This window comes from Physeter macrocephalus, chromosome 6, assembly GCF_002837175.3.
Source record: "Physeter macrocephalus isolate SW-GA chromosome 6, ASM283717v5, whole genome shotgun sequence".
NCBI classification, from domain to species: Eukaryota; Metazoa; Chordata; class Mammalia; order Artiodactyla; family Physeteridae; genus Physeter; species Physeter macrocephalus.
This window is the reverse complement of record NC_041219.1, coordinates 32,355,319-32,367,897: the sequence shown is the minus strand read 5'-3', so window position 1 is coordinate 32,367,897 and position 12,579 is coordinate 32,355,319. Positions and strand designations below refer to the sequence as shown.

Sequence of the window (12,579 nt, the reverse complement as noted above, 5' to 3'; positions counted from 1 at the left end):
TCTGTATATCTTCTTTGGAGAAATGTCTTTTTAGGTCTTCTGCCCATTTTTGGATTGGGTTGTTTGTTTTTTTTGGTATTGAGCTGCATGAGCTGCTTGTAAATTTTGAAGATTAATCCTTTGTCAGTTGCTTCTTTTGCAAATATTGTCTCCCATTCTGAGGGTTGTCTTTTCATATTGTTTATGATTTAAGGATTAAATTTTTTAAATCATTTCAGTATTGAAACACTGAAATCAAGTTTTCAGTATTACCTATAGATAGTAGCTAATTCAGACTATAGCATCCTGGTGTGTTTTGTGTTTGTACAAAGAACCCAGGTTCTATATTTTGTATAAGCTTAAGTTGTGGGGTGGTAATTTAGCCAGTGGAAAACCGGATAATGATCTAATACATAGGTGGCCAAAGTTTCTTGTTTTTTGTTTTTGTTTTTGTTTTTTAAGGGCCTTTTAACTCCTTTGGAAAACCCCTTAAAGAGTGAAAGTCAAACAGAAGGGTATCATATATCCGGCTCATGACACACTAGTCCATTTCTGAAAATAATAACACTTTCTCAAAATGAAGTCATTTATATCCTTAGCCATGCCCTATTGTGTGCACTGAGTACTTTCTGAGAGCAGTGTTTCCTGTGGCGTACTCCCAAGACTGGCTTATTTGTTTGCATTAGGCTTTTATTATCATGCTACTCTACCTGCATCGTTCTGCCTTCTCCAAGGTGGCCAGCGTAGCTTAAGCACAGGAATGTTACTATGCGTAGGTAGAATGTTTTTGTCCAGTGAGCGCCCATTGTAAATCCCTAGCTATGATGCCATTCTAATGACTTTAATCTTTCTAAGAACAGCCAATTACACCCATTTATAACATAGTCCGATATTAAATTGTTTACATTCATCTGTTCTGTGCCAGTCCAGGGAAAGACATTAGTCTTTGCACCATAGTAAACTGGCCCCTCCTCCTTTACTTTCTCAGGAAAAGGCATCACGATCCACCCCTACTGCTGAAGCCTGGAACTGATGTGTATTCTGAATTTCTCCATCATTCTGTGCATTCAATCACCAAGTCAAACTTCTTGATAATTTTCAGATCCACTCACTTCTTTCAGTCTCCTGTGACCACTACCTTAGTCTAAGCCCACATCATCTATAGAACAACTACTGTGGTCTCCTAACAGTCTCCATGCTCCCATGATTGCCCTTTCCAGTTCATTCTCTTTTGCTTTAAATATTCATCAGTACCCATTGCTCTCCATAAATAGGTATTCTGTAATTTCTATTCATAAGTGTTTTTATTTTACACATTAGTAGGACAGAGTTTGACTTGTCCATAGAAAGCAGTGATCTGAATTCTTGAACTTCTCTATAGACTTATTTAAAGGGAAACTCTAGCTTGGAAGCTCCAAAAGACTAAAATCTAAGGACAAAATAAGCCATTTATAGATTTCTGTGTTACAGGGAGTTCCCTGGCAGTCCAGTGGTTAGGACTCCGCCCTCTTATTGCTGAGGGCCCAGGTTTGATCCCTGGTCAGGGAACTAAAATCCCACAAGCCGTACAGCACAGTCAAAATAAATAAATAAATAAATTTCTGTGTTGGAATATTAATCAGAGGTCAAAAAATCATTGAAATCAGAGAATATCAGGACTAGAGTGATCCTTGGAGATTATGTGGCTCAACCTCATCATTTTATAGGTAAGGAAACTGAGGCCCAGCCACAGAAAACAAATTGATCTTTCTAAACATGGAATCTCATCGTGTAACTCGTTTTCTTAAAATCTGTCCAGGCTTTCCATTATGGTCAAGATGAAGTCTAAATTCCTCAGTGTGGCGTACAACGTCTGTATAGTCTGGCCTTTCCTTATCTTTCCAGACTTACCTTTTGCTCCTCTCTCCAACTTATCCTAGAACTTGATGTTTCCAAGTAAACTGTGTTCTTTCTTACCCACATGACATTGCACATAATTTCTCCTAGTCCTTCCCATTTTGAATGCTAAACCCAAACCATCCTTCAGACATCTGATTAGACATCATCTCCCCTGCAAACATATCCCAGATCCCCTCTACACTACCAAGCATGTGTCACCATCATAGCATATTCACAGCATCCTAACTGCCTTTGAACAATCTGTTTCCATCACTGGGCTGGAAGGAATAGACAGTTGAGGGCAGGGACCTGCATCTTACTCATTGTTCTGTCCTCACATCTTGATCAGGTATCTGACATTCAATATTTAAGATTAATTATTAATTCTCTTTTAACTTGCCTAGTATACTTCAGTTATTCCATCAGCTCTCCTTACAAAATCTATTTTCAGAGGGAAAAAAAAACTTGTTTATTCACCTCAATGCATAGGTCACTGATAGTTTTAAATGACACCTCTTCCTAGAAGCATGTACATTTTTAGGGGAACAAGGTTTTGAGTCACAGGAATGAATTCCCAATGCAGATAATCCAACCATAAATAGTAAGCCATGAGAGTATTTGTGAGGGAAAGAAAACTTTCCCAGAACCTTCAACACAGTCATATAGGTGACCTACTCTCACCTCACCCTCACAGAAGAATGAGTCTATGTTTTTGTCTATAAAAATCAGATCACTTGTTGGTGATTTTTCTCTGTATTAAGAAAATCATTATTTACCCGCAGTAAAAATGCCTGATTTAATTTATAACATTTCTGGTTTTGTTTCAGGGAAGCAATGTTATGGAAGATCAAGATCTGTTGGAAATTGGAATCCTTAATTCTGGGCACAGACAAAGAATTCTACAGGCAATCCAGCTCCTTCCAAAGGTAAGCCATGCTTTATTACCTTAGCCCTGAGTATAGTCCCAGTGGCTTTAAGTCCAGGTGTGCAAGGGGTATTAGTATTTAGGACAATATGTCTGCATATTGATGCAACTCCTCAAAGCAGGTCTTCTTAGTCCAACTAAACATTCAGACTCATAAGAATACTATGAGCCACAGTAGATCTATCAAGAAAGATGTAATACAGGAAATGCCACTGGTTAGCAGGGCAGCTTCAGAGTTTTTCTTCAGTGGGATTCTTTGCGTCAGTACAAACATCAGTCCATGCCCCCCAGGTGACAGATCAGGTGCAAGAAGACAAGATCAATATGGGGTGGGTACAAGAATGTTCCACTGGTCTTCAGGATATGCAGGATTTTAATTGGTAAGGAAAGGGAAAGGCATTTCAGGGGCCAGCAGGAATCACATAGATAAAGGTATGGTCCAGGCAACAAACTGCCAGAAGCATTAGGGGAACAGCCATACTTGTGTGATTTAAAATCCAATGGGATTTGCACAACAATGTGAATGTACTTAATGCCACTAAAGTGTATACTTCAAGATGGTTTAAGGTGGTAAATTTTACATTTTGTTATTTCACCACGGTTTAAAAAATAATTTTTTAAAAAAAGAAGAACAAATCCAATGTGATTAAAACAATTAGAGAGTGGAGTCAGAGTTAAAACAGAAACAGTAAGTTGGGTCAGGTTGGTATCAGGCTAAGGAATTTGAAATATATTCTGTAAGCAAGGGGAATGGACATGACTAGACTGCTTTAGGCCAGTTAATTCTGGAGACTGTATACAAGAGGAATTAGAAGGAGGGAATGTTGAAGTTGGGTCATACACTTGGAAAAAGATTCAGAGGGCAAGATTGGAGGCAGGGTAGCAGATGGACGGTAATAGATGCACCTAAATATATGAATTTATTCTATATTTTGTATTCTCCTCTGTGCTTTTCCTTTCTAAGGAGGCTATAATTTCTCCTTCTCAGAATGGGACAGATAAATACTAACCACTGTTTCTAAGGAAGTGACATGATGAAATTTGCCAGCTGACAATGAACTGAGTTTCTACTGATAGAAACTTACCACTTTTGCAAATTCAAGGAAAGTCAAGCATACAAAGGAGTTTTAGTCATACAATTTTCTACACTAAAAGAAAAGAATAAAGCATCCTTAAAACTATATCTGGAGGTAATTCTTATTAACATACTGTTCACCTCGCTACTTTTGTATCTTTACTTAGAATATTAGTTCCTCAGCAAGTTTTCTCCTCACTCTCAGCAAGGACTCCTGCACTGCTGTAACCCCGCAGTGCCCGCCCCCTAGTAGGCACTCAATAAATCAGTGAATGACTCCCCACTTGTCACAAATCTGCCTGCCATTTAAAGTTCAACTCAAACTGTTCTACATCACTTTTTTTGTGAAACTTCTCCTAAAGTGAAACCACTTCTCACCACCTTAGTAATTATTACCCTAGTCCACACCAACCACCTCTAGTCAGGCTACCACAATAGATTCTAACCTGTCATCTCTAGGTTAGACTACTTGAGTCAATTTCTCATTGGTCCTCTCACCTGGACAATGCATAGATGCCTAATCTCTCTCCTGGTTACCTTTCTTACCACTTTACAGTTGAATTTCCACATGGCGCCCAGAAAGAAATGTAAATCAGATCATGCCACATCCTGATTAAAATCTCCAGTGGATTCCCTTTCTCACTTAGAACAGAATCTTTATCATGACCTACGAAAGTCAATAGGATCTGACCCCTTCCCACCAATATGACCTCATCTGTCACTCTCCCTTTCTCCCACACTCTGTCATGTGGCTTTCTTTTTTGTTCCAGAATGTGCCAAACTCATTTTTGCCTCAAAGCCTTTCTCTATTGGTCTGTCTGCCTGGAAAGCCTTTTCTTCATATCTTCTAGTGCTTGCTCCTTGCACCGTCAAATCTCTACTCAGCTGTCACCTCCTCACAGAGGGTTTTGTGCCCTCAAAGTCACACCCCTCACCTACTGTCACTGTCCTTCATATTGTCCTGCTTCAGTTTTCTTCATAGCACTTGTGGCTACTGGAAGTTATATTATTTATTTGTTTGTTTTCGTCCTTATTTTTCATCTCACCCCCAGGATGCAAGGTCAATGAAATAAGGGACCTTGGCTATCTTGTTCCCTTTTCTATATCCAGTCCCTGGAATGGTGCCTACCACATCAAAAAATAATTTGTGGAATGAAAGAATACCCTGCTCTTTCTTTCCTCTGAGATTTGATGGCCCTATGCTTGTTCTGTCTGAAGGTACTAATAATATTTTACTACTTTTATGTTATAAGCATCCTGAGGGCAGAGACAATGTCACATCCATCCTTGACCTTCCCACTGTGCTTAGCTCAATACATGCACATTAAAAGAATGAAAGAATGAGTGACTAAACGAATGAATATTTTTTCACATGTTATTCAAATATAAATTTTTTAATCAAAGACTATCTCAATTTTTAAGCTGTGTCTATAATCCTGTACAGGCCATTTTGAGAAACAAAAGAAACTGAACCCAGAATTATTTGAAGAATGAATGAAGGTTTTTTTTTTTTTTTTTTTTTTTTTTGCTGTACGCGGGCCTCCCATTAGAGAAAACAATATAATAGAAATAACACAAAATTAAGCTTCTATCAAGAGGCTGATGCTGAAGTGCTTACTATGCACCCAAATGAGTAGAGAATATATAAAACATCCAAACATGTGTTCAGCAGTACAAACAAAATGTTATAATGCCACAGATTGATGCTTTGCCTTCTTAGGTAATGAGCCCAATCTTTAGGTGGTTGACAGTGTAATTCTGCTGCCAGCACGCTCATTTGCATTCACTCTAACTGTGCACTGCCAAAAAACGGACAAAATATCTCTTCATTTTGCTTGTGCAATTTTGGTCCTCAGAATATTTGTGTTCTTCATCTGTCATGAGAAATACTCCATGATTGCTACCTGAGATCCTTTACTTAACGTAGTGTGTTTTGGAATTGGTGAGGTTGTTCCTAAACAGAGAAAATGTGGTTTGCTAAGTGCAATCTTGACGTGCTAGCACAGTTCAATGCATGTTTTTTATGCTTTATTTGTATTTGTTGTTTCAAGTTTCAAATACAAAAGTTTATTCTTTTGGTAATAATGTTTTTTCTATAATATTCCCTTTTTAAGATTGAAGTGTTCACCAGTGCAAAGATCTGAATGGTCTCCAGTTCATGTGATACACTGAACACAAAGAATGTGTTCCACATAGACATCTTTAGAACAGTAATCACATTAATTCCTCTTCTCCATCCATTCTTTCCTGTTTTTACAGTGCCTGACCTTTAGTAGCAAAGCTTAATTATCCATTTTCATCCAGCATCCACTTCCCTCACCCCCAACTCAGTCTTTCCTTAGGTCTGAAAGTTTCCCACGACTTTTACCCTTTTCTCTTTTTTTTTTTCTATCAAAGGGTAAGGATCTATTTTACATAAAGAAATATTACAAATATATAAGTGAACCATAGGCAAATTAACAAAGTAATTGCCAGAATAAATTACAAGGCATAACATTTAAGGGGATACACTAATGGAAAATAAGCATGAAAAAGATGCTTGGCCTCCTTAGTAATTGGTGCAATGCTAATTAAGGTAACAATAAGATACCATTTAATGCCCACAGACTGGCAAAATTAAGGCATCTCATCATTTCAAGTATGAGGGTGGTTGAGGTTCAGTGGGAATCCTAGTACGTCCCCATAGCAGTTTATTTTTTTTAACATCTTTATTGGAGTATAATTGCTATACAATGGTGTGTTAGTTTCTGCTGTATAACAAAGTGAATCAGCTATACGTATACATATATCCCCATATCTCCTCCCTCTTGCATCTCCCTCCCTCCCATCCTCCCTTTCCCACCCCTCTAGGTGGTCACAAAGCACCAAGCTGATCTCCCTGTGCTATGTGGCTGCTTCCCACTAGCTATCTGTTTTACATTTGGAAGTGAGAGAGTGGCATGGACATATATACACTACCTTTTATCTTTTTAAGAAAGGACACATACCAAAAGTTCTATGAGAAGATGGCTTATTTTGTAGTCTCCTAGAAACTTTAAGCATATTGGGCTTTTTCTGTCCCCTAGACACAGGGAAATTATCTGATTACTTATCTGCAACGTGTAATTTACCTTTTTTCAGGTAAGAATTCTGTGTTGCCAAGTTTTTGGATAATCCTTTAAAATCTTTTTATAAGGGCATAATCTCTTTTGTCCTTTGACAATATAACACCTGGAGGTCAGGAATTCAAAGGATTATCATTTTAAAGGTTTGCAAGATTTCATGTCAAGGCCCATAGTGTATCTGCTCTCTTAATCTCTCATCCTGAATTGAAAATGCATTTCAGCATGCTAGCAACTTTTATATCACATGCTCACTTCACTTTTTAATATTTTTCCTTATATTTTCCTGTTTCATAATATCTTTTGGAATTACTTGGTAATTGTCTACACTCGCTCTTTGCTCCCACTCATCCTTCCACCTACTTGGGTCTAACTCGTTCCTCTGCTGACACCCCACACAACAGTGCTGAGGTCACCATTGACCAGCAGAGCAGAAATTCCATAAGCTGCTTTCACCTCACCTTGGCTTCAGTAGGTTCTGATATCTTGTCAGCTGTCGGCATCGTCCTCTTTTGGCCTCCACAATACCCAGTTCTCTTCCTGCCTCTCTGCCATTCCCTCTCCTTGCCTGCTCAGTCTCTCAGTTACATGTTGGAGTTTCTCACAACTCAAAATTGATGACTAGTAAATGTAGTTATCACAGGACTGTTGATCATAGCACAGTTTCTGGTATTCATTGTTTTGTTCATTGCAACCCTACTCTATTTTACTGCATAATGAACATCTACATTTTTCAGTTCAGTTCAATTTTACCAGTAAGTGTTGGGCTACATAGTTTCAATTGCTTTTTTCACTGAATGACGCTGAACACCTCTGTCCAGATAAATTACCCCCTTCCCCATCCTCAGTTTGAGATTTTGGTTTAAGAAAACAAAACAAAACAAAAACAGAGTTGTCTCTTATTCCAATAGAAAAACAAGATTCTCTGTTAGGTATCTATTGCTGTATAACAAGTTACCTCAAATCTTATTGGGATATAACAACATTTATTATCTCTATTTCTGTGGGGAAGGAATCTAAGAGCAGCTTAGCTGGGTCCTCTGGCTCTGGGGTCTCTCACAGGACTACAGTCATCTTGAGACTCACCTGGGGAAAATCCACTTCCTAGCTCACTCATGTGGTTGTAGGCAGGATTCTAATCTTTGGGAGATTTTGGACCGAGGCCTCAGTGCCTCACAAGCTATTTATTGGCTGAAGGCCTTCCTCGGTTCCTTGTCACATGGGCCCCTCCATAAAGAAACAGGAAGCTAGTTTCAACAGCATAAGTGAGAGGACAAGAACATGCTAGCAAGATGAAAATCTCAGTCTTTTGTAACATCCCATCCTTTTGCCTATTCTATTCATTACAATCAAGCCACTAATCCAGCCCAAACATAGGAAGAGGTATTTACACAAGTGTGTGAATACCAAGAGGTGGGATCATTGGGGCCATCTCCAAAGTCTTCCTGCTACAGATACACTTTATAATGATCCACTTTACAGTCTAGTTTCCACGTCTACATTTGTGATCAAAATGGAATAACCATTACATGGTTACAACAATAAAGGCATCTTTTATTTCCATGGGCCATCTTCATGGTACTATGATATTCACAATTAGATGATTTAGTAACACATTAGTAATCACCATTCAAAAAAGAGGCACATGTCTCTAATCTGTAAAATTCGGTATAATGTAGCATGATATGACACAATCATACAGAAATTAGAGACCTTGAAGGTTTGCCAATTGCACATAAAGACTTCATGATTTGAATGCCACTGATCTAAGTGATGCATACAAATCAGGAATCCTATAAAACATTACAAATTTTAAAAACATGTTCATTCTTCATTGGTGCCTCATTATTGAAAGGAGCATATTTCCATCTATATTAGGAAAGTGAATTGGTCAAACTCTCTCAGAAAATACTTTAAGGATGTTAGCAAATTAAACACATTTTTAAAAAACTAACAAAGCTAGACAGTAAAAGGGACCATTTAACTTTAGACCTGATCAGAACAAATAGATAAAGGCAACAGTTGACCAAAAAAAGCTTGGGATACAGAGATATACTGGCAAGGACTGAAAACTCAAACACTTTTAAAGGCAAGACAATATGGAGTAGTGGAAATTGTGGCAAACTGGAGAGCATAAACCCTGTCCCCCCAAAACAAAATTAGTCTTGTTTCCACTTTATCAATTAAACAAAGCATTAGGGACCAGATTTGGTTATAGCTGTGACTTTGCTACTCCAAAAATTAAAGTCTTAATACAATAGAATCCCTAATTATTTCAGAGTTCAAAGGAGTGTTATGAATGTGACATTATCTCAGTTTGGCTTCCTGCCCAGGATTCTGTTCTTAAAGACCCTAGTTCTTTCAAGGTGCTTGAAATTCAGATGTTTGTTGATTCTAGTCTTGATGGTTGATGAAGTTGTGTGCAAGATTTAGGGGGAAATTGTACAACCAATGTAACTTTCTTAAAACTCTAGAAAGGAAGGTTCAGTCTTATTTCCCTGTCACTTAGAAAAATGATAGCAAAGCATTCCTGCTTCTTCTGCTATTTTTCAGAAGGGCAACGACAAAACATAGGCTATAGGCACAGATTCTCTTGTTGTACCTTTTGACAGGGTAACTTTTCATTCCCCTGTGCCACACTCACTCTCCATCTACCCTCATTCTTTTTTCTTGCATTTCTTTCTTTTCACTGGCAGGCATCTTAAATTTCATGCCATTCGATGTTTGACCTACCACCCTGTGGACATCCAGTAAAAGATATACTCTCAAACACAATCCCACACACATATGTGCACAGTTAGTATGGCGGCCCTAACCTAAAGTTAATACACGACTGAACCCATGGTCTAACTGAGGGCATGGGGTATTCCACCTCCTGTAGGTATGGTCCTTGGTGGGAGAAGCTTTGGTGTTTCTGGAGTCTTTTCAAGATCTATTCAGTTCTGTAAATGTCTTTTGGTTCTGGGACAAACAGATATGCTCACTTAGATCAGTGTAAAAGATTATTTCATTTTCAGGATAAATGTTGGTGCCATTGGAGAACGAGGAAGGAAGAAAGAGTAGTTGACCTTAAGGTCATTTGGAATAAATAAAATAGACTTTGAAGTGACAGCAAGTCATTCAGATCTTTCTTATTATTCCTTAGTCTATATAATCAGGTAATAAACTCTAGCCACTGTAACAAACAACTCCAAAATCTCAGTGGCTTAACATTATTAAATTTATTTCTCACTCATACTAAGTCCATGGTGGTTTAGGCAGCTCTCCTCCAAGCAGAACCTCAGAGATCCAGGCTTCTTCCATCATGTGGTTCTCCCATCTTGGAGTTCTTTGAGAGCTGCCATAAGGGGAGGGGAGAGAGGAACATAGACGATCACACAGGATATTCTGTTGCCAGGCTTGGAAGTGCATCATTTACTTTAGACCACATTTGACTCACCAGAACTCAGTTTCATGACCCTTGCTAAACTGCAAGGTAAGCCAAGAAATATAGTCTCCCTTCACAGGAAGTGCTAAATGGAATTCCTGAGAATCTAGCCATTCTGTGTCAGAAACCCCTTTTTCTTTCTGCACCTCAGCTGCTGCCTTTCTTCACACTAGTATTCATTCCTTAAGATTTATTCCTTGGAGAAGCGTTTTGAGACATCCTCTGTCTGGGCTAGAGTGATGATTTAACATTCTGTGCTCCCATTACACCCGATAAAACTACCTATTGACTAGTTTGTCTCTCTCACTCAAGATTAGAATCTTTGTCATATTCATCTTCATTTCCTAAGCGTGGAGCACCTGGACGTAGTAATGCTCAGTTAATATTAATTAGACTGGACTGAGCCAAACAAGAATGCAGATTAGAAATCAGTCCTGGGCTTCCCTGGTGGCGCAGTGGTTGAGAGTCTGCCTGCCAATGCAGGGGACACGGGTTCGAGCCCTGGTCTGGGAAGATCCCACGTGCCGCGGAGCAACTGGGCCCGTGATCCACAACTACCGAGCCTGTGCGTCTGGAGCCTGTGCTCCGCAACAAGAGAGGCCGCAATAGTGAGAGGCCCGCGCACCGCGATGAAGAGTGGCCACCCCCCCTTGTCGCAACTGGAAAAAGCCCTCGCACAGAAACGAAGACCCAACACAGCCAAAAATAAATAAATAAATTTATAATTGCTTGTTTAATGAAAATTTAAAAAAAAAAAAAGAAAGAAAGAAATCAGTCCTGAATAGGTCAAATTAGGACTCCCAGGTTAAGAAATTTCCCAGCTGAGCACCTTTATATTTAAATGTTTTACAAAGAAGTAAGGCAGGTCCTTCATGAATATAACACCCACATCCTGGTGGCCTGCATTTTCCTCCAGAGACCTCCTCCACCTTGCCTCATGCTTTCTGTTTATAAGTGGAAACCAATAACCAGTCTGTTCTTCGGGAGTACATTGGGAGAAGGAATGGCCGCTACCTATAAAGCTCTTTGAGCCTTTGAAATGACAAAGCCCAGTACACACAAAGTACAAAATAGCTAGAGCTGTTTGGGCTGGATAGATATCCAAATAACTGCTAGACGTGAGAGCAGTGCAGTCCCAACTTACTTATGGACACTCCGTTCCAAGGTTTTTACACCATTTCAGAAAGCAAGGTGACTGCTGCATTCTTCCTAAGCTAAAGATGGAGGATTTGAAATGTTTTATTTTAAGTGAATTTATCTTAGAATCCTTTATTATGTAGACCAGCAAACTGAACTGTCATTTTACTCATTATCCCCCATGATATTTACAGAGAAATATGGGAGGAATTCTGCCAGTAAATAAATTGTGATCTCTCGCCATTCCCAGCAGCTGTGTCACCCTTCACCTTTGAGAAGTTCACCCCCACTTAATAAAGAACAATGGCTCCCTTGGAATGATACTGCAATCAGTAGTAAGAGTAAAGGAATTTAGATATCTGAGCACTTTCTCTTCCTAATGTAATTCTTCCAAGAAAATCACAATTTAGAGCAGCAAAGGGCCTTAAAATATCCAGCTCAGCCTCTCACCTAAGTCATTTCACAGGTGAGGATAAGCATTGGTTATACTAAATGGCTCTCCTCAAGGCAGATTGTTCCGTAGTGACAGAGCTGGAACTAAAATCCCAGGTGTCTGTCCTCATGACAGTTGCCTCCTGGGTGATACTTTGTTATACCTGAGACCCAAGGCTCTGAAGATGCTTGGGTATTTGTGAGAGAAACTGTAAAAGGACAAGAAAGAACCAAATGACGAAACACAGGAAAAGAAATTGATTATAAAATTGGGTTTCCTTTTAAGTTTCAGGCTATAAAGGCAATTTTTACCACTTCCGTAGGCCACTAAACTCCCTTCTCAAGACTGGAAGGGAAGGGCCGTGGCAGGGATCCAAAAGCCCTAGAAAAGCAGGAAGGAGACAGACTTGAAAAAGGAGAAAGGAAGACACAGACCTTGTCAGCTGTCCAGCAGCCACTGGGGGTCAAACTGCTTGTTTATCCTTGTAGGCGGCCTTAGAAAAGCTTCACTAGCAGTAGGAATTGCTGTGTCAAAGAAGGAAAGGCATAATTAAGTAAAGTAAAATAACTAAAATAATCTCATTTATTTTCTTCTTTAATCTGGGTAGAGAGGAAGGAGAGATGG

General features: G+C 39.1%; 1 protein-coding gene across 18 annotated transcripts in view; it reads left to right on the top strand.

The window, feature by feature from the left end:
- The window catches only part of ANKS1B (ankyrin repeat and sterile alpha motif domain containing 1B), a 1,202,038-nt gene that overhangs the window by 837,465 nt on the left and 351,994 nt on the right, over positions 1-12,579 (top strand). For all 18 annotated transcript variants that reach the window (XM_024127227.1, XM_024127226.1, XM_024127225.1 and 15 more), the window contains one exon: positions 2,685-2,783. In XM_024127227.1, coding sequence (XP_023982995.1) covers positions 2,685-2,783 — 99 coding nt within the window. The remainder of the gene's footprint in view (positions 1-2,684; positions 2,784-12,579) is intronic.